The 25,539-nt window shown below is 43.0% G+C and overlaps 1 protein-coding gene across 1 annotated transcript in view; it reads right to left on the bottom strand.

Moving 5' to 3' along the window:
- Positions 1 to 25,539, bottom strand: part of KIAA1107 (KIAA1107 ortholog) — a 69,320-nt gene that overhangs the window by 36,641 nt on the left and 7,140 nt on the right. Inside the window, exons 3-4 of the mRNA XM_019531114.1 lie at positions 9,285 to 9,565; positions 7,886 to 8,003 (exon numbers count right to left, since the gene is read on the bottom strand). Of these exons, the coding sequence (XP_019386659.1) occupies positions 7,886 to 8,003; positions 9,285 to 9,565 (399 nt within the window). The remainder of the gene's footprint in view (positions 1 to 7,885; positions 8,004 to 9,284; positions 9,566 to 25,539) is intronic.

The raw sequence follows: 25,539 nt of genomic DNA on the forward strand, positions 1-25,539 counted from the left end.
TGCATCTCAAGCAGGTCCAAGGAGGTGATACTCACCCTCTATGCGATGCTGGTCAGGCCACAGCTGGAGTACTGCGTCCAGTTTTGGGCACCGCACTTCAAGAGGGATGTGGACAACATGGAGGGGGTCCAGAGGAGGGCCACCCGCATAATCAGGGGGCAGCAGGGCAGGTCCTAAGAGGAGAGGCTACGGGACCTGAACCTGTTCAGCCTCCACAAGAGAAGGCTGAGGGGGGGATCTAGTGGCCATTTACAAACTGGTCGGGGGGACCAACAGGCATTGGGAGAGTCCCTGTTCACCTGAGCACTACCAGGAGTGACAAGGAATAACGGTCACAAGCTGGCAGAGGGTAGATTCAGGCTAGACATCAGGAGGTGCTACTTCACAGTCAGGGCGGCTAGGATCTGGAACCAACCTCCAAGAGAAGTGGTGCTGGCTCCTACCCAGGGGGTCTTTTTAAAAGGAGTCTGGATGAACATCTTGCCAGGGTCATTTGATCCCAGTACTCTTTCCTGCCCGTGGCAGGGGGTCGGATTTGATAATCTGCTCAGGTCCCTTCCGACCCTACCAACTATGAAACTATGACCCTGGCAGACTTCCTGCCTATGGCAGGGGGCTGGACTCGATGATCTCGCAAGGTCCCTTCCAACCCTTAATGTCTATGAAATCTATGAATCTGCAGCAGTTGTTGGCTGAACACTGTAGCTTGTGCCTGAGGTAGCATTTGGGGGAAGTGAGTTGCTGTACACAGACTGTAGTGTCTTGAGGAGGCTTGTGGTATGGAAACACTTTATATTTACAGGAACTTATACAAAGAGCTATTCAGAGTAAAGAAATAACAGTCTGGTTACTACTCTTGCCTTGTTGTTGTCCTGCCAGAAAGGCCCTGCTGCCTCACCCAGACTGTCTCTTACGATTCCAGACTTCCTGGATTTACTGGCTGCTTGCAGGTGTTAAAAAACAAACAAACTAAAAAAAAAGCCACAGAAAACAAAAAAATGGTACTTTAAACTCAATGTGGTCCTACATCAAGCCCAGCACATGTTCAGAAGAGTCAGTGCCTTAGTTGGGCCACGCTCACCTGACATTTGTGTAGATCAGGTGCTTTAGTGGGGCTTTTTTGGCACTTTTATCTAATAGCTGATTGACAGCTTTAGATAAAGGTGCCAAAAATCCCTGCTGAAATGCCCTATCTATACAGACATTGCAGAGCTGAGTTGAGGTAACGCACTGCTTATTCTGGTAAAGAGATTTTTTTCTCACATCTGCAAGAAGCCATTATGTCAAACAGTTGGACATGACTCTAGAAAAATCTTTTTTCCTACCTTCTAAAAACAAGATGCATTTCTTATTTGGAGGCCTGTGGCTTGAGAGAATATATGGTAAGCTTCAGCAATGAGCAGGACCAGAACACCTTTAAGGTAAAGCCCAATTGTGCATGATACTCAGTATGTAAGTTTGGTAAGAGGGTTAACTAAATCGAAAAGTGGCAACTGCATGTCATCTAAACATGTTCTTTTGGTCTGTCTTGTTATATGTTAAAATAGGGGTGGTCAACCAGCAGCAAAAGTGCCACAAGTGGCACAGGCAGCCTGTGTGTATGGCATGCAGCAGACTGGGGAGGGGATAGGTAGCACAGTGGCAGATAGAGCAGGAAGCAGAAAGCAAAGCAAAGCAGCTAATCAGGCAAGGCGCACAGGTAAAGAAGCAGAAAGATCATCTTATCAGGCAGAGAGCATAGGGCTGGAAACAGAAAACAGAGTAGCAGACCAAGCAAGGGAAGAGGACTGGAGGGCACTTGAGTTAGGTGCAGGGCTGCCCCACACTGTGTTAAAACATACTTTTACATCATGTGCATCCAAAACCTGAAGTAAATGTGTCCTACTCCTATGATTTGTCACATAAGTCTGGACAACAAGTCTTAATACACAGTCTGTCTAGACCATAAAAGCAAATATGCTCTCTTGCAATAATTCACACAATTCTACAATCCTCTCAATTGAGTGTTCCTCGCTCCATGAACATAATTCATTTAAGTCTGTTTATAGGATAAACTGCTTGAGTAAGGAATACTCTAACGAGTAGAGATGGCAGGATCAGCTGTCAAACTGCCTACTGTTTGCTGATGTAAGTTCATTGAGATCAAACATTACTGCATTTATACCCAAAGTTAATTTTCCATGTTCACATTCATGCCCCTCCTACTGTTCGAAACTGTAGTGCTGAAACAATCAGCTGATTTATTGTGCCAGTTTCAGAATGTCCTTGTTTACTACTTTTGTGTTGCTACAGTTCACTGCCACACTTCCTGATGCTGGCTAGACTAGATGTGTTGCTCCAGGCAAGATAATGGCCTAAATTGAAGCATCTCTGCAGATGAAATTTTTTGCAGGATTTCTTTCTGCATTAAATTTCTGTTTCTGCTGTCACGCTTCTCAGAACAACCTGCCTTTTGATGATGTAGAATTGTAGATGTGTAGCATATGCCAATTTTTTTCTTTTAACCCACCCCCCAAAAAACTACCACATGCTCTATCTTCTATAATACGTTTACTAATCTAATTTGCTAAATTTCAATATTATTATTTCCCATTTTCACTGATCTGACTTGAGAAGAAATCCTTTTTTTTCTAATTCTGATCTTTCAATTATGTATATACAAAATGAATGAAATGCAAGCAAAGTGGAAGGCTATTTCAAACCTAAATATTGTTAATTTATGTCTTAGAGAAAGAGGGAGATACTGCCTCATTATTGGATTTTTTTCATATACCTATCAATAAGTTTAAATACTAAAGCTGAATTCTCCCCAAAATCATATTATTCTTTTTATCACTTTTCTTCTTACTTTTTGTGAAGTGATTTTTTTTGAGGCAAGTAATACAAAAATATGCAACAGGCAGAGGTTGAGAGTGAAGTTTTCTACTACAACCAACTCTGGAACCCCTATATTAATCAACAACTAGAGTGCACCACTCTGTTCTCAGTTGACCTCAGTGGGTTACCAGGAATGCAATCAAAAGAAAAATGTGGCCAACAGTGTTCTACACAGATGCTTTTAATATAATCGATAATCTAATACAATGAAAACTCCCATCTCAAAAACACTTAAAACACACAGCCTTTAAAGTACAGGTTCCTCTGGAATCACTAGGCCACACTCTCTATATTGTACCTATAATCCTTTTGTACCATTAAGGACTACAAACATGCCAGTTCTTGCTTGCATAGGGAAGACCTGTGCTTTTCCATTCCCTATGCTACCTGCAACTTTTTGCAGCATCCACCTAAGAGTAAGGGTAGGGATTCACAGTCAATTTCATAGTTGGTAGGGTCAGAAGGGGCCTGAGCAGATCATCAAGTCCGACCCCCTGCTATGGGCAGGAAAGAATGCTGGGATCAAATGACCTCGGCTAGGTGAATATCTAGCCTCCTTTTGAAGATCCCCAGGGTAGGAACGAGCACGACTTCCTTTGGAAGTTGGTTCCAGATCCTAGCTGCCCTGACTGTGAAATAGCCCGAACCTACTCTCAATGTCTAGCCTGAACCAACCTACCTGATGTCTAGCCTGAACCTACTCTCAATAAGCTTGTGGCCATTATTCCTAGTTACTCCTGGTAGCGTTCAGGGGAACAGGGACTCTCCTGTTCCCCGCAGGTCCCTCTGGTAAGTTTATAGATGGCCACCAGATCCCCTCTCAGCCTTCTCTTGTGGAGGCTGAACAGGTTCAGGTCTCATAGCCTTTCCTCATAAGGCCTGCCCTGCTGCCCCCTGATCATGAGAGTGGTCCTCCTCTGGACCCTTCTCCATGTTGTTCACATCCCTCCTGAAGTGCGGCACCCAGAACTGGACACAGTACTTCAACTGCAGCCTGACTACTGTTGTGTAGAGGGTGACCTGCTCATAATGCATCTATGGATGCATGACAAGGTGCAGTTAACTTTACTGACTGCATCGTCACACTGTCCATCCATGTTCATCTTGGAATCAATAATGACTCTAAGATCCCTTTCTGCCTCTGTGCTGATGAGAAGGGAGTTCCCCAGCCTGTAGGTGTGCTGCTGGTTCTTTCTCCCTAGGTGCAGTACCCTGCACTTGTCAGTGTTAAATCCCATCCTATTCTCATCTGCCCACCCCTGTAACCTGTCCAGATCTAGTTGTAGCCTGTCCCTCCCTTCTAGCATGCTCACCTCTCCCCACATCTTAGTGTTATCCACGAATTTGAACAAGGTGCTTTTCACCCCCTTGTCCAAGTCACTGATGAAGATGTTGAACAGTGCGGGCCCGAGCCCTGGGGAACCCCACTGCCTACATCCCTCCAGGTTGAAAACGACCCGTCCACCACCACTCTCTAGCCAATTTGTGACCCATTTGACTGTAGGCATCAACGCTACCATTGCCTAATTTTTTAATGAGAATGGGGTAAGAGACAGTGTTAAAGGCCTTCTTAAAGTCCAGAAACACTACGTGCAATGCGACTCCTGCATCCAAGGATTTTATGACCTGGTTGTAAAAGGCAACCAGATTGGTCTGACAGGACCTAATGAACACGTGTTGGTTGCCCCTGAGCATAATCTCCCCTGCTGGCCCCTCACAGATGTGCTCCTGGATAATTTTCTCAAAGAGCTTCCCCAGGACTGAGGTAAGACTAACAGGCTTATAGTTACCTGGGGCCTCCTTCCTCCCTTTTTTGAAAATGGGGACCACAATGGCCCTTTTCCAGTCCTCTGGCACCTGGCCAGAGCACCACGAGTGCTTGTAAAGCCATGCCAGAGGTATAGCAACTATCCCTGCCAATTCCCTCAGCACCCTGTGGTGGAGATCATCTGGAGCTGCTGATTTAAACACATCCAGCCCCACCAGAAGTTCCTAACTAGGTCCTCCCTGACCCTAGGCCTGGTGCTGTCTCTCTTGAGTCCGTCCAGAATCCTGGTGAGGGAGATGTCCCCGGTCCCTGCTCAGAAAAATGGAGGCAAAGAATTTGTTAAAGAGGTCAGCTTTATCATCTGATTGCCAAGCATGTCCTGCAGGGGCCCCATGTTACCTGGTGCCTTTTTTTTTTTTTTTTTTTACTCCCTATGCATTTAGAAAAGGACTTCTTGTTATCTTTGATCCTGGTCACTAGTCCTAGTTCTGTCTCCGCCTTAGGTTTCTTAACAGCCCCCCTACAGTCTCAAGTAACGGAGGTATAATCCTCCTTGGTGACAGCCCCTCCCTTTCACCGGATGTATGCCTCCTTTTTAGCTTTCAGATGTTCCTGAATGCCTTTGGTGAGTCATGAGGGCTTCTGAGCACTCTTGCCCCCTTTGATTCGTGTTGGAACCGAGACCAAAGGGTGACAGAGGATTGTCTCCTTAAGGAACGACCACTTGTCTTGGACTCCCAACTCTCCTACCCTCTGGGACCTCAGCGCCTCTCCAACTAATCTCCTTAACTCATTGAAATCAGCTCTCCTGAAGTCAAGGGCTACTGCCTTGCTGCAGGTCTTTGACACCCTGCGCTGGATAGTGAATTTCAGTAGACAATGATTGCTAATCACCCAGGTGGTTGAGAACCCACAGTCCTCTCACCGGGTCGTTGCCTGTGGCCAGGACCAGATCCAGCAAGGCATTTCCCCTGGTGGGACCGTGCACCTCCTATGTTAGGTGGAGGTCCTGTATCTCGGCTAGGAACCTACATGAGCAGTCAGACCTGGCTGACTGCTCCTGCAGGCAAATGTCTGGGTAGTTTAGGTCACCCATGATGACCACTTTCCTTGATTTAACTGCCTCTGTGAGCTGACCTGAGAATTCTCGGTCCAGCTCTTCCCCCTGGTTGGTGGTCTGTAGTAGACACGCACCATTAAGTCCCTTTCCCCACGACCCTCATGTATTCTTGCCCCCAGCACTTCAGTCTGCCCCTCCTCTTTCACAATCCCCATATTGTGCTGCAGGGGAAAACAGGATAACCATAGGCAGTCTGAATCACCCAATCAGGGCTGCCCTATGCATTGCAGTGATCTGCTAACAGGCAGACCAAGGAAGCCTGCAGACCATGCTGAGATGTATGGCACAGGGCCTCCCCCTGGCTGCAAGCTCCCTACTCTTCAGGGCACCAGTGTTTGAATGTCTAAACATGCAGCTCTGGGTAAGTTTCTCGTGGAGAACAAAAACTGAGAGAATTCTCCCAAGTTATTTGAATGTGTGAATGCAGCTAGATGAAGCCCTCCTGGAAACACAGAGGCCCCGTCCAAACTAGTAGGGCTGTGCAGTATGTGACACCGCAGACAGGTCTGCAGCACCATTAGGATTGCTGCTGCTGTAGCTCCAGAGGGATCTGAGGTAAGGCTGCTGGGGCCAGCCCAGTGCTGGCCCCGACTTCCTCTACCCCACCTGAGGTAACTTGTTGCACGCCAGAGGGCACAATGGCACAGGCATTCCCCAGGGACAACTAGCAGTGGCACAAGGTGTGCCGCTACTAATTGTCCCTGGGAAACCAAATGTCCATGCATGTGAGGATGTGGCCACTGTCCAGGAAGTATGACATCCCAGGACACATTCTACCACACCAGGAAGTTCCTGCTGCCTCACCCAAACTGTTTCCACAGGTCCACACCTCCTAGATGCTCTGTGTTTCCAGGAGGATTTATTCTATGTCACACAGTTCACCACAACTCTGGAAAAAGTCTTTTTTGCTACATTCTGCCTTCCAAAAACAAGGTGCATATTTTATTTGGGGGCATGATGCATGCAAAAAATATGATATATTGCAGGCTGATTCTCCTTTAAATTTATCTTAGAATACACACAAAATAAAAACCCAGAGCTACTACATTAAAGGGATAGTATATTTTCTAGATCAGTAGAAAAATTACAGTTATATGCCAAGGAATCATTTCCACTACTACCAAAATACTACTAGCCCTTAGTAGGGCTGTGCAAAGCTTTGGTCACTGATTCGATTTGGTGGAGACTTGGCCCAATTCGGCGGCCAAATCTCCAAATCAATACGGAGACCCTTTAATCTTTCTGAATTGAATCGGAACCCTCTGAATCGATTTGGAGAGATTTGATGATTCGGTTATAGATGCAGCTTTAAATGTTTTTTTCTACATACCTCAAGGTACCAGGTGGCTTGTGAATGCTGAGATGCTGGGGCAGATGGAGTGTCCCACAGGAGCACAGGGGGGTCCCCAGCGCATTTGGTGGCAAATCCAGAAGTAGACCAGAAGCACTTCTGGTCTACCACAGAGCACATAGGAGACCCTCCCTCCACTCCCTGGCTCAGTGACTGGGGCCTCTTGTGTCTGGGGGGCACCCAGGGTCTCCCTGTGGCTGATCGCCGAGCCAGGGAGCCATTGAGGGGGGAGGAAAAAGGGCAGAGTGAATCCCCCGCTCACTTGGCAGCGGACCTGGAAGTGGACCAGAAATACTTGTAGTCCACTTCCGGGTTCGCTGCTGAGCATGTAGGGGGCCCCCCCATGCTCCTGTGGGACACTCCATCTACCCCACCATCTCAGCATTGATGAGCTGTACCTGGTACCTTGAGGTATGTAGAAATAACATTTAAAGCTGTGTCTATGGCTGAATCACTGATTCTCTGAATCAGCATCCGATCTTTAGATTTGGCCAAACCGAGTCAGGACTGTGATCCGAATTAACAAATTGAAACACTGTCACCTGATTTGGGCTGAATCGGAATTGAATACAGCCCATTTTGCACACCTCTAGCCCTTAGGTGAAACTAGAAAAGCCATTATAATGGTTCTAACAATAGAAGACAATTAGGGCATACTCTCAATTATATTATACTAAATCAATAGAGGAATAATGTAGGTAGTGGTAATTAGCAATACTTTACACTATTGAAATCATTTACAGCGTTAACTTATTAATTCTTTAAGTACCTGTGAGCTTGAAATTGTTTACCCTCTATCCAAATATTAATATCTGGACAACAACGTTTCTTGTAGAATGTAATTAAGTCTTCTCCTAAACCAGATGCTGCTTCTAGTTCAGACTGACCTGTAATTGTGAAAGAAATAGTTACTTTTATTTTCTTCTAATTTATACTATTACAAGCAGTTCAAGGCATTTGAAATCATGGATCTCTTATGATAAAAAACTGGATATTGTACATTCAGGCTACAGCTTTTACACAGAATACTTCTGAAAGATATATTTGATTAAAGGCTTTTTAGGTAAGCTTACTAGTAGAAGCAGAGAATAAATTCTCTGTGTCATTCATAATAGGCTAGTATCTCTAAGTTCTTTGAAATCTATGGAAGAAAAATACTCATGTTAAGAACCTTGTATGATAATGATATGCTGTCTTCAGCTTTCTACAAAAACTGTATATAGTTTCAAGGAAACTGAGGTCAGAAGAAATTTAAGTTTGCCTGACATCAGCAAAACTGTTTGTACCAATATAGTATGTATCACTCATGGGGGGCGGGAAATAGTTTTACTGGTACAGAATGCAGCTTTGTCAGTACTAGTTGCATCTATACCAGGGCTGCATCGGTAGCAAGACACTCAATGTCAGCAAACTGAAAGTTAAAATTTGTCATAAAGGGCAAAGACTAGGAATTACCTATAGAAATTCAAAACCAATAGCTATGGTTATATAATTTCTATAACTAGTTCCTGCCCCCACTTTTTACTAGATATGCATGTATAGGACAAAGGTGATCAACCTTTTGGCCCCACAGGCCAGATGAGTGGCGTGCGGTCAGTCTGGTGGGCCAGACTGAGCCCTGCATGCCAGAATCAGGCCGTGGGTTCCAGCACCACCTCTTCCCAGACCAAAACACTGGGGTTGGGCCCCAGCACTGCCCCTTCCTACCCTGGGATTAGGCCTTGGGGCCCAGTGCCACTCCTGCCTGACCCTGTGCACTGGGATTAGGTGCCTGATCCAGCATGCAGGGCCTGGGATTCCTAACGGGCCTGGAAATTTGGATGTCAGGAAAGACTACCACCACTTTTCCATCACCAAATTTCTGGATCTGTGAGGAGCTCCACAGGTTGGGGTTTAAGCACCCCTAACAGAAAGAAAGGAGAGATTATCCTTCTCCTCTAGCACTATGCCAAAGCAGCTGAAGTTCACTGTTGTATAAGACATTAGACCCAATAGATGTAGCAATCAAAATGTTCCCCTTTCTCCAAATGTGTGCTGTTACACGATGGTCTGGATGCAATGGATACTATCTCTACCACATCTTTTTAAATGCTGTTAGTGCAAGGACTATAAACAGTATATATATAATGTCCAAGTAACTAGCAAAGTCAAGATGTGAATTCTGTTACCTGGTATGGTGACATGGACTTCAGCATCACTGGCTTCTTCTGGAATTTCATCTTCAATATCAGATGAATACATAATTTCTCTTTCCATAGTTCCATTTAGAGAACTCCAATTAACAGACACACTTTCATCACTTCCAAGGCAATTTGCACCTAACATCTGAGTGTTCTGAAGATTATCAGATGTACTTTCATCTTCTGGGGTTATTTTGGGTTTTAGTACTTTTTTCTTCAGAGTCTCTTCCTCAAACTCTTTAATGTTTTTATCAGATGAATAAATAAACCTAAAAGATTACACTCAATTTTACTCATACCATTTGAAAAATGTTCTAAAAATAGCTTAAAATAATATCACAGTTTATACAGTACATAGGTAATACAAGGCTTATCCAGAGAAAAATGGACAATTTTGTAACTTGAATACAAGCATTTAGTAATTAAGCCTTGAAAAATTAATGTAGTTTCTACATTGTTTTAAAAGATGGTAAACTATAACTTTAAATGTGCTGATGTTCTCAAGATACAGGCTGGAGAAGGTAGCTTCTATCTTCCCTATCACTTACTGGCAATAACCATCTCAAACTAACTCCATTTAACAGCCGTTATTAAGGACAGCTGACTTGTTTCTACATACAAGTTAGACCAAAAACAAAATACACTTGATCATCCATTAATTTCATCATTATATTTATAAAACTGATTTCTAAAGAACTAGCTTAGACACTAGCAGCAAAGAAAACCAAATATTTGAAAGCATGACCCCCCATTTCCCAGATTGCTTTCAGCCAAAAGCTTTGCTCTCTCCATCTAGAAATATCAGTCTTCCTTTTCTTTCCTACCTACCTTGTAAAATATATTAGTTTTGGATACAAGGCTTTAAGAGTCTATAGTGTACGTTTGATGATCTTGTATTTGGAAAAGCTACTCCACTTGTACAGATGGGATAGAGTATAAGAGGATGATCCACAGAGCACAGATTTTATCTGTAGTTTTATGCATATACTAATTCAGATAAAAGAACTAGCAAAGCATAGCTTAAGGCTTATAGTTACTTATCTAAGTTCAGCACAGTTGTACTTATAGATATATCTGATTTGTGTTTAAATACCACTCAGTTACAAACTGGATTTTTGCTAATATTGGGAAAATGGTGCTTTGAACCTGCTGTCCTTCTAACTGAGAATTGATTAAATTATTTCTTCTGAAGTGTGTACAAACTTGCCTTTAAGAGCAAGGAAAGTGAAAAAATAAATGATATTTCCTCTAATGAGTCCTAAACTTAAAGCAGGGCTGTCAAATTAGCAGACTGCATTCTGTCCCTGAAGGATTAAACTGCAACCTCTGGGCTCCTGGTGTAGGTGCTGCCTCATTGCTCTCTTCTTCCTGCTGTTGGGAGTCTCTAGGCTCCTCCTTCCTTCTTTAGCTTCCACTCCCTATCCCCACCCTGGGGGTGCCAATGCAACAGGGAGTATCTGTTGTGTGGTGGAAGGGTATCAGCATGGAATAGCAGCTGGGGGGTGGAGGGAGGGTGGGATAGACATCAGACAGTTCCTGATGCCTTACCCAGAGTGGTCTCTAGGATGCCACACCACCTGGGTGTTCTGCATTTCCAGAAAGATTTACTCGATGGGTGCATTTAGAGGTGCACTTTACTGCAGAGCTGACCAATTAGCACCGCAGTAAAGTGTCACAATCTACACATGCGCTGGTATTAGGGTGCAGTAAATTAACTCCACTGTAGGATAGTAATTTACTCTGCTGAAATGCATATATGTAGACCAAAACAGGAGCTGGCTGGGGCACAAGTGTGCTAAAGTGCAGGGGGGTTGCCTGCAGCCTAGCCCCGCACTTTAGCACTCTTGTGTCCCAGCCAGCCCCTCTGCTGCCTGATGCCACCATCTGGAGCCCAAGGCTTCTCCACCCCAGCTCAAAGTGCTGCAGTCCCAGCTGCATGCGTAAACACTGTGCCTAGGAGCAGTTTTCTTCAGTGTGAACTGCACTGGAGTTTATCACATGACCTTAATGGCATGTGTAGATGCACCCTATGCCATACAGCTGGTCATGACCCTGGAAAAAACTTTTTCTTTATATTTTGTCATCCAACAAAAAGATGTGTATTTTATTTGGGTGTTGTATGCAAGAAAATATGGTAATTTCCCTAGATTCCAATAAAACATTCTTAATTTACCTACCAAAGACATAAGAGCAATGCAGACACAACACCAGAAAATGGAGGAATGAAACGAAGTAGAGGTACTGCTATATGCTACATAAGAGTATCTCTTTTTTTATACTTTGAAGTTACCCTCCTTCAGTTTCACAGAAGAGCCCCTTGTTTTCATGTGATTTGGAGAGATTAAATGGTTTTCACTATGGCCTTCATAAATTTAGTTTACGTCATTCAAATCCTTTTAGCTATTCTTTTCCAGAAGGAAAATCTTACTGTTTGCAGTCTCGTCATGTCTAAAATGACACTACAGGACCTCTCTTAGCCCCACTATAGCAAAGCACAACTCTGCAGCAACTTTTATTTAAAGGATGCAACTGAGAAGGAACAACAAGCAGCAATTTACCTAAACTGCTTTGTACCAAGTGTCAAATTAACACAAACCTTTTCTGCTCTAGTGAGATGTGCACTTCTTTAGTCTAGTCTGTAGGAAAATGAGTAATACAGGCCCTCAAGCTCTATATTTCTCAATGACATTGTTAGAACTCCCTTAAAACTGTTAAAAAGATGAATCAACAACTGTGTGCTATGTTTGAGAGTGAATTTCCATGTTCTGCATTGGCAGATAGGGTTCTCTGGGTGAATCTGATATCTTTTATTAGACCAACTTAAATAGTTGGAGAACAATTTTTAAGCAAGCTTTCAGGTTCAAAAACCCTTTCTTTTGTCTTAACACAGTCACACAGATCAGCCCTGTTTCTTTGTAATACCTTTTTTGGAAACATTTGAGGGTGGGGCACCTCCCCCCACATTTGAAACATTTGAGGGAGGTTGTTTTTTGTTGATTTATATCATATCAAACAAGTATTAAAGAGATGGCTTTGAGGGTGACCAATTTTAATCTTCCCTGTTGAATGCATTATTGATAAGAAACTAGTGGTCTCAATTCGCCAGCTCATTGGGCAGCTGGTAAGACCATTAACACTGAATTCTGCTTTCCAAAATTGGTAGGGTACCCGCCTACCAAAGAATAAGGGAACAGATTGAGAATAAAACACATACCCTACCCTTAAAAAGTGCATTGACAATATACAAAGTTATTTGTAAGATTAACTCAGGAAGATACATGAATCCTATGACTTCTTTAAAGTTAATTTTGCTTTGTTTAGTTTTGCTTTGTTCATTTATTAACGTTGTGCTTTTACCCTCACTTCTCATTAGCCAAGGTTTTTGGAGAGGTTCCCTAAAAACCCTCTGCTAGAAGTCCTTGTTTGATTTTATAGTTTTTTTGATGTGCAATTCTATGGAGCAGAAGCAAACATTCTGTCCAAGCCTGTTCTGAAAATGACCACAAGGCATTCTAAAGTAGTGACTGGCAACTTTGGGAACTATGGGTGGGAAAACCTGGCTTCGGTTTGACACAGGCTGGGGAGCTTCGGTGGTGTTCCTGACAGTGGGGTCTTTGTGCTGGGCCTGGGCAGCTGAGAGCTGTATGCTGCTGTCCCCATTCTAAACTCTGGGTTAAAGTCAGATGAATACTGTTTATATCTATTAGAAACTCTGTAATCCCATGAAACCTGAAATAGTATTTGGGTTGAGACTTCATTTGGGAGCTACTACTTGTTTTTATCAAACAGTCATCTCAGTTAGAGAAGATAGGAAGATACAAATTTCTTCCAACCCGTGGAGGGCTACACTGACTACTGTAGCCTGGGTACACCCGAGGTTGTGCCCCACCCTCAAATGGAAGGGAGAGGTAGTCAGGCAGTTGTGCTGTGAGAGGGATCTAGCTGCCTCTGAATTAGTTCCCTCTATTTTTCCATAAAGCCAGGCCAGGACATGTAACTTAACTATGTACAAGTTTATTAATATATATGTATAAATATAGATAAGACCCTTAAATGAAGAGTAAATATTTACAGTATGATTTTACATATAATCACATTTGACAAATAGCCAGGAAAAGGTACCACCACCAGTGGCTATCGAGTCCTCACAGGTAAGTGACCAGTCCTAGAAAGGGAAAATGAAGGTAAAGGCAAACAGTCAACACCCAGCACAGGTGAGTAATTGGGTCCTGGAACAGGTAAGCACAACAATATTCAAACACAAGCTGACAGCAGGTAACTGTTGACTGTTTAATGAAGGACATTAGCTAGGAATTAATTGGTAAAGTTTAGACTTTGATGCATCATGGAAAGTTTGATCATAATAACCCAAAATATAACAAAATATAAGGCGCTCTCTCCTCCTTGGAGGTACCCAGCACCACTGGCATACCTGGGCTTCCCTTTTCAACTTTGAGGAGCCCTGCTGTGACTTGCCAGGGAGAAGAACAATGCCTGGGCCTTCCTACCTCTTGTGGACTGCGTCAGACACCTCTTACCCTGAAGGGGCCTTTGTTGGTTCCCTCCTGAGGGCTCCCTCCCCTGTGGGAGACCCCCTTTTCCCGACAACTCACGACTCCTGGCGAGGTTGGGGCTATCTCTGGCTGTCCCAGTTTGGCGGCTTCTTCCAGATAGGGGTGGCCCTATGCTGTCCAGGCTCTCTCCCACTACACAGTGGGCTCATGGCCCCATGCACTGTCATGTGCACCACAAGGCACATCCTTCTGCCAAAGATTGGAGGCTTTGGGGCTCAATCAGGTCTTGGGCCCCTGCGTCAATTGCCTGGCTGTGGGGACTTGAGCCACTTGAAAATGGCTCCCTGAGTTACGATCCACTCCTGGATCTTCCATGCAACGATCTCTGCACTGTGCCCTGGCCGCTTGCCAGGGGTTGCAGACCTGAGCCGCCTTGAGTGGCTCCCAGAGTCTGAGCTCCATGCACCGATATGTGCACCAAATGGGGCTGAGGCATCAATCTCAGCAAGGGAGTCTTTGGGGTTATTTGGGGCACTGGCTCCACCTGCTGGACAGCTCTTCCCAGCCCCTTCTTCGTACCCCAATGCCTCTCTCTGCATGCTGGGTACACAGCTCCTTTTATTCACTTCAGAGGCTCTGCAAAAAATTATACAGGGCTTGGAAGGCAAGCTGTATGAAAACATGAAATAAATAGGCATGTTCAGCTTGCAAAAAAGGAGGCTAAGAGGGGATAGGATAGCAGTCTTAAAATATCTAGAAGACTGCTATAAAGAGGGAGAATACTTTTTTTTTCCATTGCTGAAGACAGCATAACTACCAATTGCTTGAATGTGCATCAAATAGATTTAAATTGAATATCAGGAAAAACTTCTTCACTGTTTGAACAGTAAGGTAGTAGAATAGGCTGCCTCGGGAAGCTGTAGAATTTCCATCACTAGAGGTTCTCAAGAAGAGGATGGAGAAGCAGCAAAGAGCAGTCTCTGAAGTCCATGAGCCTGCTCCTTCCTTTCCCCAAATACCTGCAGATTACTGGGAGATCATAAGAACTCTACAGCCTAGAGAAGGTGGGGAGGACCACACTCAGCATGAGAATGAAGTGAAGCTCCACAAACAGCTTAGTTATGAAATACGATTAAAGCAGGAGGGATATAGAAAAAGGAGTTCTGACCATCCAGCTGGAGGTTGTGATGTGTGGAATTACGTTCAATGTCCCCATGCTGCAGAGCAGAATGAAAGATGTTTAATTTTTTTTGGATACTTCTGGGTTTTGGTGATTGCTTTATGGGGCCAGAAATGATTTTTTTCCATCTCCTGATGCTAAATGTGTCAGTTTTTCCCCACCTTCCTCAGAAGGTGAGGAATTGGGTACTGGCTGCAGCCAAGGCGGGGGATTTTGACTGGAGTGTGCCGGCACTCCTGCCAGGACTAAAACCAGGAGGTACCCAGTTAGACAGTCTTACCCTTCTGCTCAGGGTCAAACCAATCACCACATTTGGGATTAGGAAGGAATTTTACCTTGAGGTCAGACTGGGACAGATTTTGAGTTCGTGTTGTTTTTTTGCCATGTGGCCCTCTTCACTGGATTTCTCAAGTGCATTTTAACAATCCTTGTAGCAGCAGGACAATGACAGCTCTCATCCCCTGCTTTACTTGTGGCAGGTTAGGGTGCTTCTGGTGTCTTTAGATAATATGACTTCTCACTGTGCAAAAGGTTTGACTGCATAGTTTTAGAAATTGGCAAGACAACAGCTTGTATGGGATGGTTTGGATCATTCTGTCTCAAGCAGGGGGTTAGACTCATGAACTCCAGAGGTCCTTTCCAGCTCTACTTTTCTATAATTATAAAAATATTTTTGATAAGTGCTCTAAGCTTGCATTGTAAGATACTGAATTGAACTGTATTTCTCCAAATTTCTTCTGGAAAACAGTGGGTATGCATTTGTCCTTTAAGTTACTTTCCCAAAAGATTCTAGTTGCAATTATTAGCAGTTCATTTAAGCTAAGGGTTTTAGGATGGTGTCTAAGTAGAAAACTATTTTTCTAACATCAAACTTGGAATAGTTTAAGTGAAAACATTACAGGCTTTCCTATACATCATCTGTCTTCAATGAAACTGCTCCATTCAAAGATAATAGCATGGCATAAGGAAGCCTACAGAACCAATTCAAATTCACTTATTGTCTTTGCTCTTAATCTCTATTTTTCTTAGACTGCTTTATTCAAGAGACTCAATATTCAATACTTCAAAAGCCTAATCAGGGAATAATTAAAAAAACCAGGCTTTCAGATTGTTTGATTCTGTCCATAACATTAGGAAGTTGTGGAAAGGGTATCTGAAACCAGATATGAGCATTACATTATTGCATAATTCTATTTCAATTTTAGGACACACGATTTTCTTTTATTAAATTCAGGCTCTATAGTAAACAGCAATTTGAGATAGTATATTTAAGAAGATAAACCTGAAAAAGTAAATGTCTCATTTCTTCATAAAAATAAACAGCAAGAATGTCTCAGTACACGGATCTGCAACATGTATGGACAAGGTGCTTTTGCAGTGATTTCTTGCTACCTTTCTCCAGGGCCAGTCAAATATTGACAGCATGGAAAGTATTATCAAAACATCTGAGTGGCCCCTAGGTAGTAGGCCATTTCCTTGGGGAGAAAAATAAGTGGACAGACATAACATAGATTCTTTTCCTTCACTTAGAATTGTACAGACATTGACCACTAGGTTTTTCAACAGTGATTTTGGATAACAAAAAAGAATGCACGACTCCTACAACTATACAACATAGATATATTAACAGTGAAATGTTTTTTATAATTGATCTCGAATACTGCATTTTACCTAAATTCAGTACATGTAGGTATGTAGTAAGGCATAGTTTTGCTTTTATGGTAATGCTGGCGATGCAAGACAGTGGGCATTCTATGGTTGTAAAAATGTTAGTATGAGGATAGTTATACTAGCATTAAAATGCTTTGCCCATTTAAGCTATATCTACCTTAAACGGCTTGATGGCATAATTATTTGAGGGGATAGCTAGGCTGGCAAACCTCTCTTGATGAAACTAGACCCAAGTCACTATTAGGTAGTTGCATCACCCATCCACAAAAGTGATAATTTCTCTTTGGTCCTGCTACCTACAAAGGAGTCCTTCCCAGATTTTGCATCTTACCAGAACAGTCATACTAACGTAACTCACTCCTTGAGATAAGTGTTTCCATTTCATGTGATATGCTATTAACTAGGGCTGTGCTTCAGTCGCCGATTCAATCTGGAGGAGATTCGGCCCAATTTGGTGGCCAAATCTTTGAATTTGAATCAAATCAGGAGACCCATTAATCTCTCTAAATTGAATTGGAAGCTTCCGATTCAATTCGGAAAGTTTCAATGATTCGACCATAGACAAAGCCTTGTATGTTCAAATGTATACTGAATATATTGCTACTAAATAGTTCAGTTCTCAATTTTCAATAGAGAATCAGGAGTACTAAATAGAAAGACTTATTTTATTTTACTTCCACTTTTAATTCGCCCTCCCTTCTTACTTCCTAATGCAAAAATTTATGGACACACACACACACACCCATCAAATGGAGTTAGGTAAAAATTCTAGCAAGAAAGAGAAGACTAAATAACTCCTTTGTACAGCAAAAGGAAATGCAAAACTCTAGAATTCTTGGTTCAGAAATGATACCTTTTATTAGACCAACTAAGAAATTGCAAAATAAGATTTTTTTCTGTATTTTGTAGATTAATATACATAGAGAGTAAAGTTATTCTCAAATGTTTTCACCTCTCAAAGTTCGGCATGCTGTTCATTTAAGGCATTCTGTTCATTTTTAGAAATAGCACATTTGAAACCTGTTTTCACTGAGGGAAAAAAAATTCAGTTGTGAAATGTTTCCCCTAGATACTGCAGTAAATCTGAAGTTAGGGTTTGATATAGCCTTGCTGTCTTTTTTTAGCTACAACTTAATTAGCCTGTGTTCAGTGTAGAAAGTTTACCATATTATGCTCGTATCCAATAAATTAGTGTGCAAATATATGTTTTTAATTTTTCCATTATTTTTCATTGAACAATCTTCACAGTGCTTTGACTTCCACAATTCAATAGATATATGGTTATGAAATTTCAGCTAAACAAATTTCCTATGCTCAAACTTCATAAAGTAGATCTAATTTTGTTTGTTTGCTGGGGAAAGCTGGGAGAGCTTTTCTCCCCTGTCATCAGCACTACTATGAGGAATTAAATTAATTTTAGGATTTTTTTTCACTAGTATATTATCACATATTGTGACAATGATTAAATATAAAACACATACAAAGCTCACAATACTTTCAGAATCCCACAGTATTGAGCAAAATGACTATCATTTCTGAAATAACTGCTAAGAGTAGAGAAGGGAGGAAAGAAAACTAAAAAATGAAGATAAAGGGAAATCAAATAGTAAGTTACCAACATTTACAGCAAAAGACACAAGACAGACTTCTTTTTCACATCAGTGTAATTTTAATCTGTAGGGTCTTTTTGCATAAGATCCTGTGGACTTTTGTAACTTGGAAAGTGCATTGTCACTGCATCATTTTTTAAAGTCAAACAATAATAGTGTTCAAAGCTCATGAAGCTTCTTTTTACCTTAACTGTTGTACTAACTTGAAGGCAAAAGGACTGGGTTGCTCCATGCCAACTAAATATGCTAGAAGCAACAGGAAATATAATCCAGTGATGTTGTGACAACCCATCTCTTAAGTTAGTACTGCACTGTGCATCCCTCATCATAAAATATAACACAGCACAACCCTGAGCATGGGGGGAGGGGGAAGTCAGCACTGAAGCAAAGGCCGTGTGTAGATGAAACACAAGGTGTGTGTGCATGACACTATAAAGCAGGTGAAATGCTTTTGCACCGCTTTAATGGTGTCAGTGTTTGCATGCCTTGGTGGCATATTGCACATTAATTCCAGCCGCTGTGGGAAACGTGGTGGCATAATGCACCTTAAATTACTTGAGGCGCAGCCATGGGTCACTGGTGCCACCTTAGTCATGTGCCCCACCCCCCCAGTGACCAGTCAGCGACCGGGGGGGGGGGTCCCCAACAGACGATAGTCCCAACTGGTAAGTGGCCACAGCACTTTGTCCGGTGCTCCCACTCCCCGGCTGGTGGTTCCAGGGGGGGCACTGGTGCTTCCACCTGCCCGTCACCTAAGCGGGAAGTGTGGGCTGTCAGGGGGTGCACCAGCACTCTCATCCCCATGCACCTGCTATGTGTTGCCACTGGGAGCAGCAAACTAAAACTGCTCCACCCAAGAAAAGCAGCAAGCCTGATTTCCACCACCACCCCCTAGAGCCTGTCTGCCTGCCTGAGCTGCACGGGGGCCTGGTGCTTCCTTCTGAAGCTGCAGTGCCCCCCAGGACCGCCCAAGCTTGGTGCCTGTGCACAAGTGCTGCCTGGGGGGGGGGAGCCAGCCACAGAGGGAAACACCAGCCCCCTTGCAGCCCAGGGACTGTTCCACCTGTCAGCAGCTCGCCCTCTCCTTCCCGCCCAAGAGGCAGGTCACATGCATGATGACATGGAGGTTTAAATCAACCCTAAATTGAAGCAGTGTTTTTTTAAAACCCACTGCTTCAATATAGGGCCCCTGTTTCGTCTATACACGCACATAGATACCACTACAGTGCAAGAGCCACAGCCAATCCTTGTGCACAGCAAGTGAGTTCTGCTAAAACATCAGCTCAAGAAAAGTTCAATGGAGGATTTATTTTAAGGGGCTTATTTTCTGAAAAGAAGTTATTATCTACTGGTGGCCAGGCCCGTAATTAAGAAATAAAGTCATTTTATGCACAAGTTGTCCAAAATAAATTTCCCATTTTAATTCTTACATTATAGTTTTACTTTTATATATAATCCAACATGTATGGATTCTGAACTGAGTTAAGTTCTTTTTAACGTTTAAAAAATAAATATTCTAAAATCCATATATTCAAAAGCAGAACTGAATCTGCTATATTTGGTTTAACGGCTTTTTGATAACTCAGGCATGCAAGAAAGGGCTAAATTAATTAGATACAAAAATAGAAATAACCATTATTTTCAGTAATATTATCTGAAGATCCGGTAATTCTGACAGACACTCCATCTTCCGGATGTTTCTTTTTATCTAAGTACATAAAATATTATGACAGATAGCAACAACACTAAGAAGAGGTATATGTGAAGAATGATTAAATGAACGATAATGCCATGGGAATGATGCTGTAGGGTAGTCTCAAAGTCTGTAGCAGTAGCAGCAGCCTGAAGTTAAATTTACGAAGTAGAGGTTGTCCTGGGACTGCAGTCCTCAGAAGATCATTTTAGAGCATGCAATTAGTAAAATAAAGATTATGCTTGTCTAGAGGTTGACTGAGAATTGTAAGAACATAGCAAGGTCCACCCACTGACCTCTATTCTGAGTCCAATATTGATGTTAAGTGTCAAAACCCCATGGCAGGAAGTGCCACAATTACATTTTTTGGCATCTGTTCTAATGTATTACTTCTACTTTATTTGAATGTTATTGTGTCCTAGTACCTGTACTATTGGGACTAAAACTTATGGAAGAGAGACCACATGGATTTAAAAATGCGCTAGACTAAATTCTACATTCTTTTTTCTAGGTTCAGTAAATCTAAAAGTTGTTTTTATAAGTGAATAAATATCAAGACAGCATGATTATCATGAAATCATGTCAAAATTGGCATGAAACAAGAAGTACCAGAGAGGTACCAGAGTGATATTATGCATAGACTCTGAACATAAAATAACACCAACAGTAGAAAAAGCTTTGCTCTCCTGTAGTAAGAACCTAAATTGGATAGTATTCTTCTTCCTTGAATAAGATTCTCTAATTTAGCATATAGTTGATTTGGATAGCTATAGAAAAATATAGGGAAGCTGATTTATTTGATCTTTAACTTTAATTATATAAAACAAATACCAATGGATAAATAAAAGATAAATTCAACTGTTAATGATCTATTCCTTTGAATGAAGAGTAATTTAAGGGATTAGCTCTTCCTGATTCAAGAAGCCAAACACAGTTTGTCTATGTCCTATCTAATCTACATTTTCTCACTGTAGTTAGGGAAGACTCTTGGCTTTCAAGGTCAAATGCAATGAATTTTTCTCAAACACTGCTCTAGAAAGTTTCAGTAGGGGAAGTTTACAGTCATTATACAATCACACTCAAATTTACTGTGGACTGATATTTTCAAGAACTGAATTACATGTTTATAATTAGTCTTATATACCACACATAATTTCCCTTCTATAAATGCAGTATTAGTAAAGCTGCTTCATGGCATTAGTTTAGGAAAATCCAACTTTACAGGCTACAAGGAGGAGCTGTATTTGATACTTCTATAAAATGTTAAAAAGTTTTAATTTTTGTGGGCATCACAGACAAATTCAATCTCTACTTGAAATTACCTTCACTGCCCTACTGCAATCCACTGAGCCTCTATTAGGGCCCGGTGCGCCCCCCACACACCCTGCATCCAGCCCCAGAGCCTCCCCCCCCCTGCATCCAGCCTTGTGCACCCCCCCATCCCCTATATCCGACCCTGCACACACCTCCCACCCTCTGCCAGCGGTGGCTCCCAGGAACAGGGAGGAAAGAGAGCTTGCAGCCACTGCCACCCAGCAACATGCAACATGCCCTACCTCCCCTCCCTGCCTCCTGCCTCCCCCCTCTGCCAGCTGTTGTCAGGTCTGGGTAGTGGCAGCAGCAGGGCAGGGGAGGCAATAGGGTCCTTTACTCTCTCCGTAACATGCCCTCACAGCCAATCAGCATGCACCCCTCAGTGGCACATGCACAGTTGGCCCGGAGCATTATGGGCAGACAGACAGACTAAGGCTTTTATTATATTATAATAATTTTTAATGGATTAAGCCAATTAGAGACAGATCTCCAAAGCAGGTCATAACCACTGTTTATTGATCCTAATTGTCCTAGTATATATTACTTTATGTTGCCCAAGTTAAAATGTATTTTCTATCCAGCTGCTACTATTCCATTGCATTCAGTGTTTGTATGAATGTAGTAGCTAGGGATGCAATCAGTGATCCAAGCTACATTCTTCTTATACACTTGGGCAGTACCAGCAAAAGACAGCTCTCACCCCTCAAGATGGGGAGTGCTACCCTTTGAATAGCTGTAGAACTGTTAAATAAAGGCGGCCAAAATTCCTGAAGTGGAGCCAAGAGATCTCTTGGGTTCAAGCTGACAGATGAAGATGTTTATCAGTTCTAGGATTTTAAATTCACATGAGGTGCTTCCACAAAAATATCACATACACGTGAGCACTGGAAAAGCAAAGAAAGGAAAATATTTTTTGTCTTGGAAAAAAGAGAGCGAGTGAAAAGGGACAGAACAAATCTATGCAGGGTTAAGAAGGAAAGCACTCAGGAGCAGGGAGGAAGCTCAGGAACTGACAATTATTTTGTTCACAGGGGATTAGGCTGAGAGGAAAGGGGAAATGATGGAAGAAAATAAAAGAGAAAAATATCAGAAAGGCAGGTAAAACATCTGGAATATGCTAAGGCAAGTTCAGCTTTAAAAGTGTATTCTATTTTTAGCATCATTTTATTTGGAGGGGCTTGAAAAGAAGAAAAGAACTGCTAAATGGCACCAATTCTCAAGTGGTACTTAGACTTAGCTTATACTTAGAAGCGTCTACCAACATAGGAAAAGCTGAGAGAGCTATAGAGCCAACTTCCTCAGTGGAGATAAAGAGTTCTTTTGCCAGTATAAACTACTTCTGGCATAGCTTGAAAAAAAAAAAAAAGTGTCCCACATGGAATGAGCTGTACTAGGAAAAATCATGTTTGCTGATATGACTCACCTACACAGGGCACAGAAAAGGGGCATCTGCTATTCTAGCTGCATCATTTATATATATAACATACACACACATACACACACACACACACCTAAACAATCTTTCTAGCGCAGACTGGGCCCTGGTCATTAAAGTGACAGGCACATTAGAGATGACTTCAAAATAGGCAAGATTTTGTATTGTAAAGATTTAGAGGACAGGTAATTTATTTCCCCATTAAACTTCAAATTCTGAAATGAACTACTTTTCTTCAAAAGAGAAGATACCTAATAGTAAAAAAAAAAAAATAACTAACTACTTGAAAGCCTTGTTAAAAATAGTAAGGCAGTTGAAAACAAGGGATTTAATAGTGCCAAGAAGAGATAAACTAAGTATAGAAACAGGAAGAAAGCTATAACTAACAGTTGAGACTGATAAAATTTATCATATAAAGAGATTTTGTTTTCCTTGTGAGACTTTAGGTAGAGATAAGAGAATCCAATTAGAAGAGGATAAAGACTTAAAGCCACAAAAGCAAAAATACAGCAATGGAAAAAGATTTCAGGAAGATCCGATTAACTGGTTATATAGGAAAAAAATCAAAAAGCTAAGTGAAAATTTCTGTAATATCTAAGCCATCACATCTGTTATAAATCTATTCATTTAGGTTCATTGATACTCTTCCACATCAACCATATAACCTTGTGATTAAAATCTACTGGACTGAGACTTTGGAGATGTGTTTTAATTGCTCTACTATTTTTAAATGAAAAAAGCAAAAATTAGCAAGCTTAATTTCAACTCACTGATTCAATCAGTTTATTTTTAGACACATAAATGTAATGCAAATGAAACTGCTATCTGTTGTGTACAAGGTGATCCACAGGCCATAACTATGAAGCCTAAAATGCCACCATAATGTATTTAGCTATTCTCCACCACATGGCTCTAGCCCACTCTATGCTCTCTGTATAGTCTTTTATGTGGAACTTAACGTGTAGAAACACTATATACTAGAAATCATAGAAAAAGTAGTGCTGGAAGAGACTTTAAGAAGTCATCTAACCCAGCCCTGCTCAAGGCAGGATCATCCCTGACTAAGCCATCCTAGCAAAGTGTTTGCTTACCGTGTTCTTTAAACCTTCCAAGGATGGAGATTCCACATCTTCTCTAGGTAGCCTATTCCAATGCTTAACCATTCTCTTGGTGAGAAAGCAAGTTCTTTCCATTATCCAATCTAAATATTCCCTGTTGCAATTTAAGACTCTTGCTTCTTGTCCTGTTTTCTGCAGCCACATAAAACATTCTCTCTTTCTGCATCCCAGTAAATAACAAAGCTGTTAAACAGCTTCAGACACAGCAGGTCACTGTGGAACTTTATGTGACACTTCTTGCCATTTTGAAATCAATACATTTATAGTAACCCTCTGTGGTCATTATTTAGCTAATTATATGTCCACCTAACAGTTATTCTATCTAGCATATGTTTACCTTTGAAACTCCATGGGTGTGTCCAAACGAGTGCGCATGCATGCCTTGCAGCATCTCATATCCCTTTGAAACGCTGCAAGAGGCACGTGCAGGAACGAAAAAATGTTCCCCACGCTGCACGTCTGCAGTACAGGGACAAAATTAGATTCCTGGACAGGGATCAAAAATATCCAAACCCAACACTGCAGACAAGTGGGGCATGGTAGTCCCATACCATGCCTGGATGCAACACAGGAGTCAGTCCTCCAAGAGAGACCGAGCGTCCAGCCAGAACGTCTCTGTGGTGCTCCTGTTACCCCCGACACTGTCAAAGGTAAGTTAGGGAATGGGGTGGGTGGGTTTATGGGTGTGGGCGAAGAGGGGCAGGGGGATGTCGGGGCGGTGTGTTGGGAGTAGAGGGGCTGCTTGGGGGCTATGGGGAGTGGAGGAGGTGTGGGGATCTCCCAGTCGGTGGGGACGTGGAGGGGCTCGAGTGGGACTGCCATACACATGTCCTCCCATCCTGCCCCTGTGGCACCAGCGGCAGCAGGCAGTGTGACTGAGGGCACTGCCACAGTGCTGTGTGACCTGGGATCCTACATGCTGAATGGACCCGGCCTGGCCTGCTAGCGCAAGGCCTTGGATGAGACGGGCTGGGCTGGGTCCATTCAGCATGTAAGAGTCCGGTTCACACAGCGCTGTGTCACTGCCCGGCTATGCCTGCAGCAAAGCCACAACCACACTGCCTGCTGCCACCAGCACTGCTGGGGCTGGGTTGAGGGGCAGGCATGTGGCAGCCTGTGCGAGGCAGCAAGTGGCTGGAGCTGGTGGTGCACGGCAGCTGCGATGGAGCTGTCAGCGTGCGGCAGGACTAACTAGTCTAACTTTGTGGGCTGGTGGGGCTCGTTTTCCATGAGGCTCAGGTATGCCTTAGCTTCCTAGAAAATTTGTACTGCCAGCCTGATCTGGCCCAGGCTGTGCAGGTGGTGTGGCTTTGCACAGGAGCCATGCGACCCACTCCAGTGCAAAGCCAGACTAGTGAGCTGCGCTGGGCCGGGTCCCACTGTGTGCTGCCTCCCTGAAGGCAGGGCAGGGCAGGCAGCACTGCTGCTGGAGGCAGGACCTGGCGGGACGTGCAGGGACTACAACCTGAGCCAAGTCAGGTCCTGCTGCCACGGGACCAGGCTGGCCTGGCAGTGTGAGTGGCCCCAGTGCTGGCAGGACCCAGCTTGGCTCAGCGCACGGTCCCTGCTGCAGGAGGTAAGTTATGGGCCATGCGTGGGGGGAATGTGGCCCTGCAGAGTGCCTGGGACCCTGTGGCCCTTTGGGGGGGCCAGGCCCTTTGGGGGGGCCAGGGGACCCACCCCTCCTGAGCACCTCCCCCCACAAGGT

The sequence above is a fragment of the Crocodylus porosus genome, unplaced genomic scaffold (assembly GCF_001723895.1).
Source record: "Crocodylus porosus isolate Cpor-Errol unplaced genomic scaffold, CroPor_comp1, whole genome shotgun sequence".
Classification (NCBI taxonomy): domain Eukaryota; kingdom Metazoa; phylum Chordata; order Crocodylia; family Crocodylidae; genus Crocodylus; species Crocodylus porosus.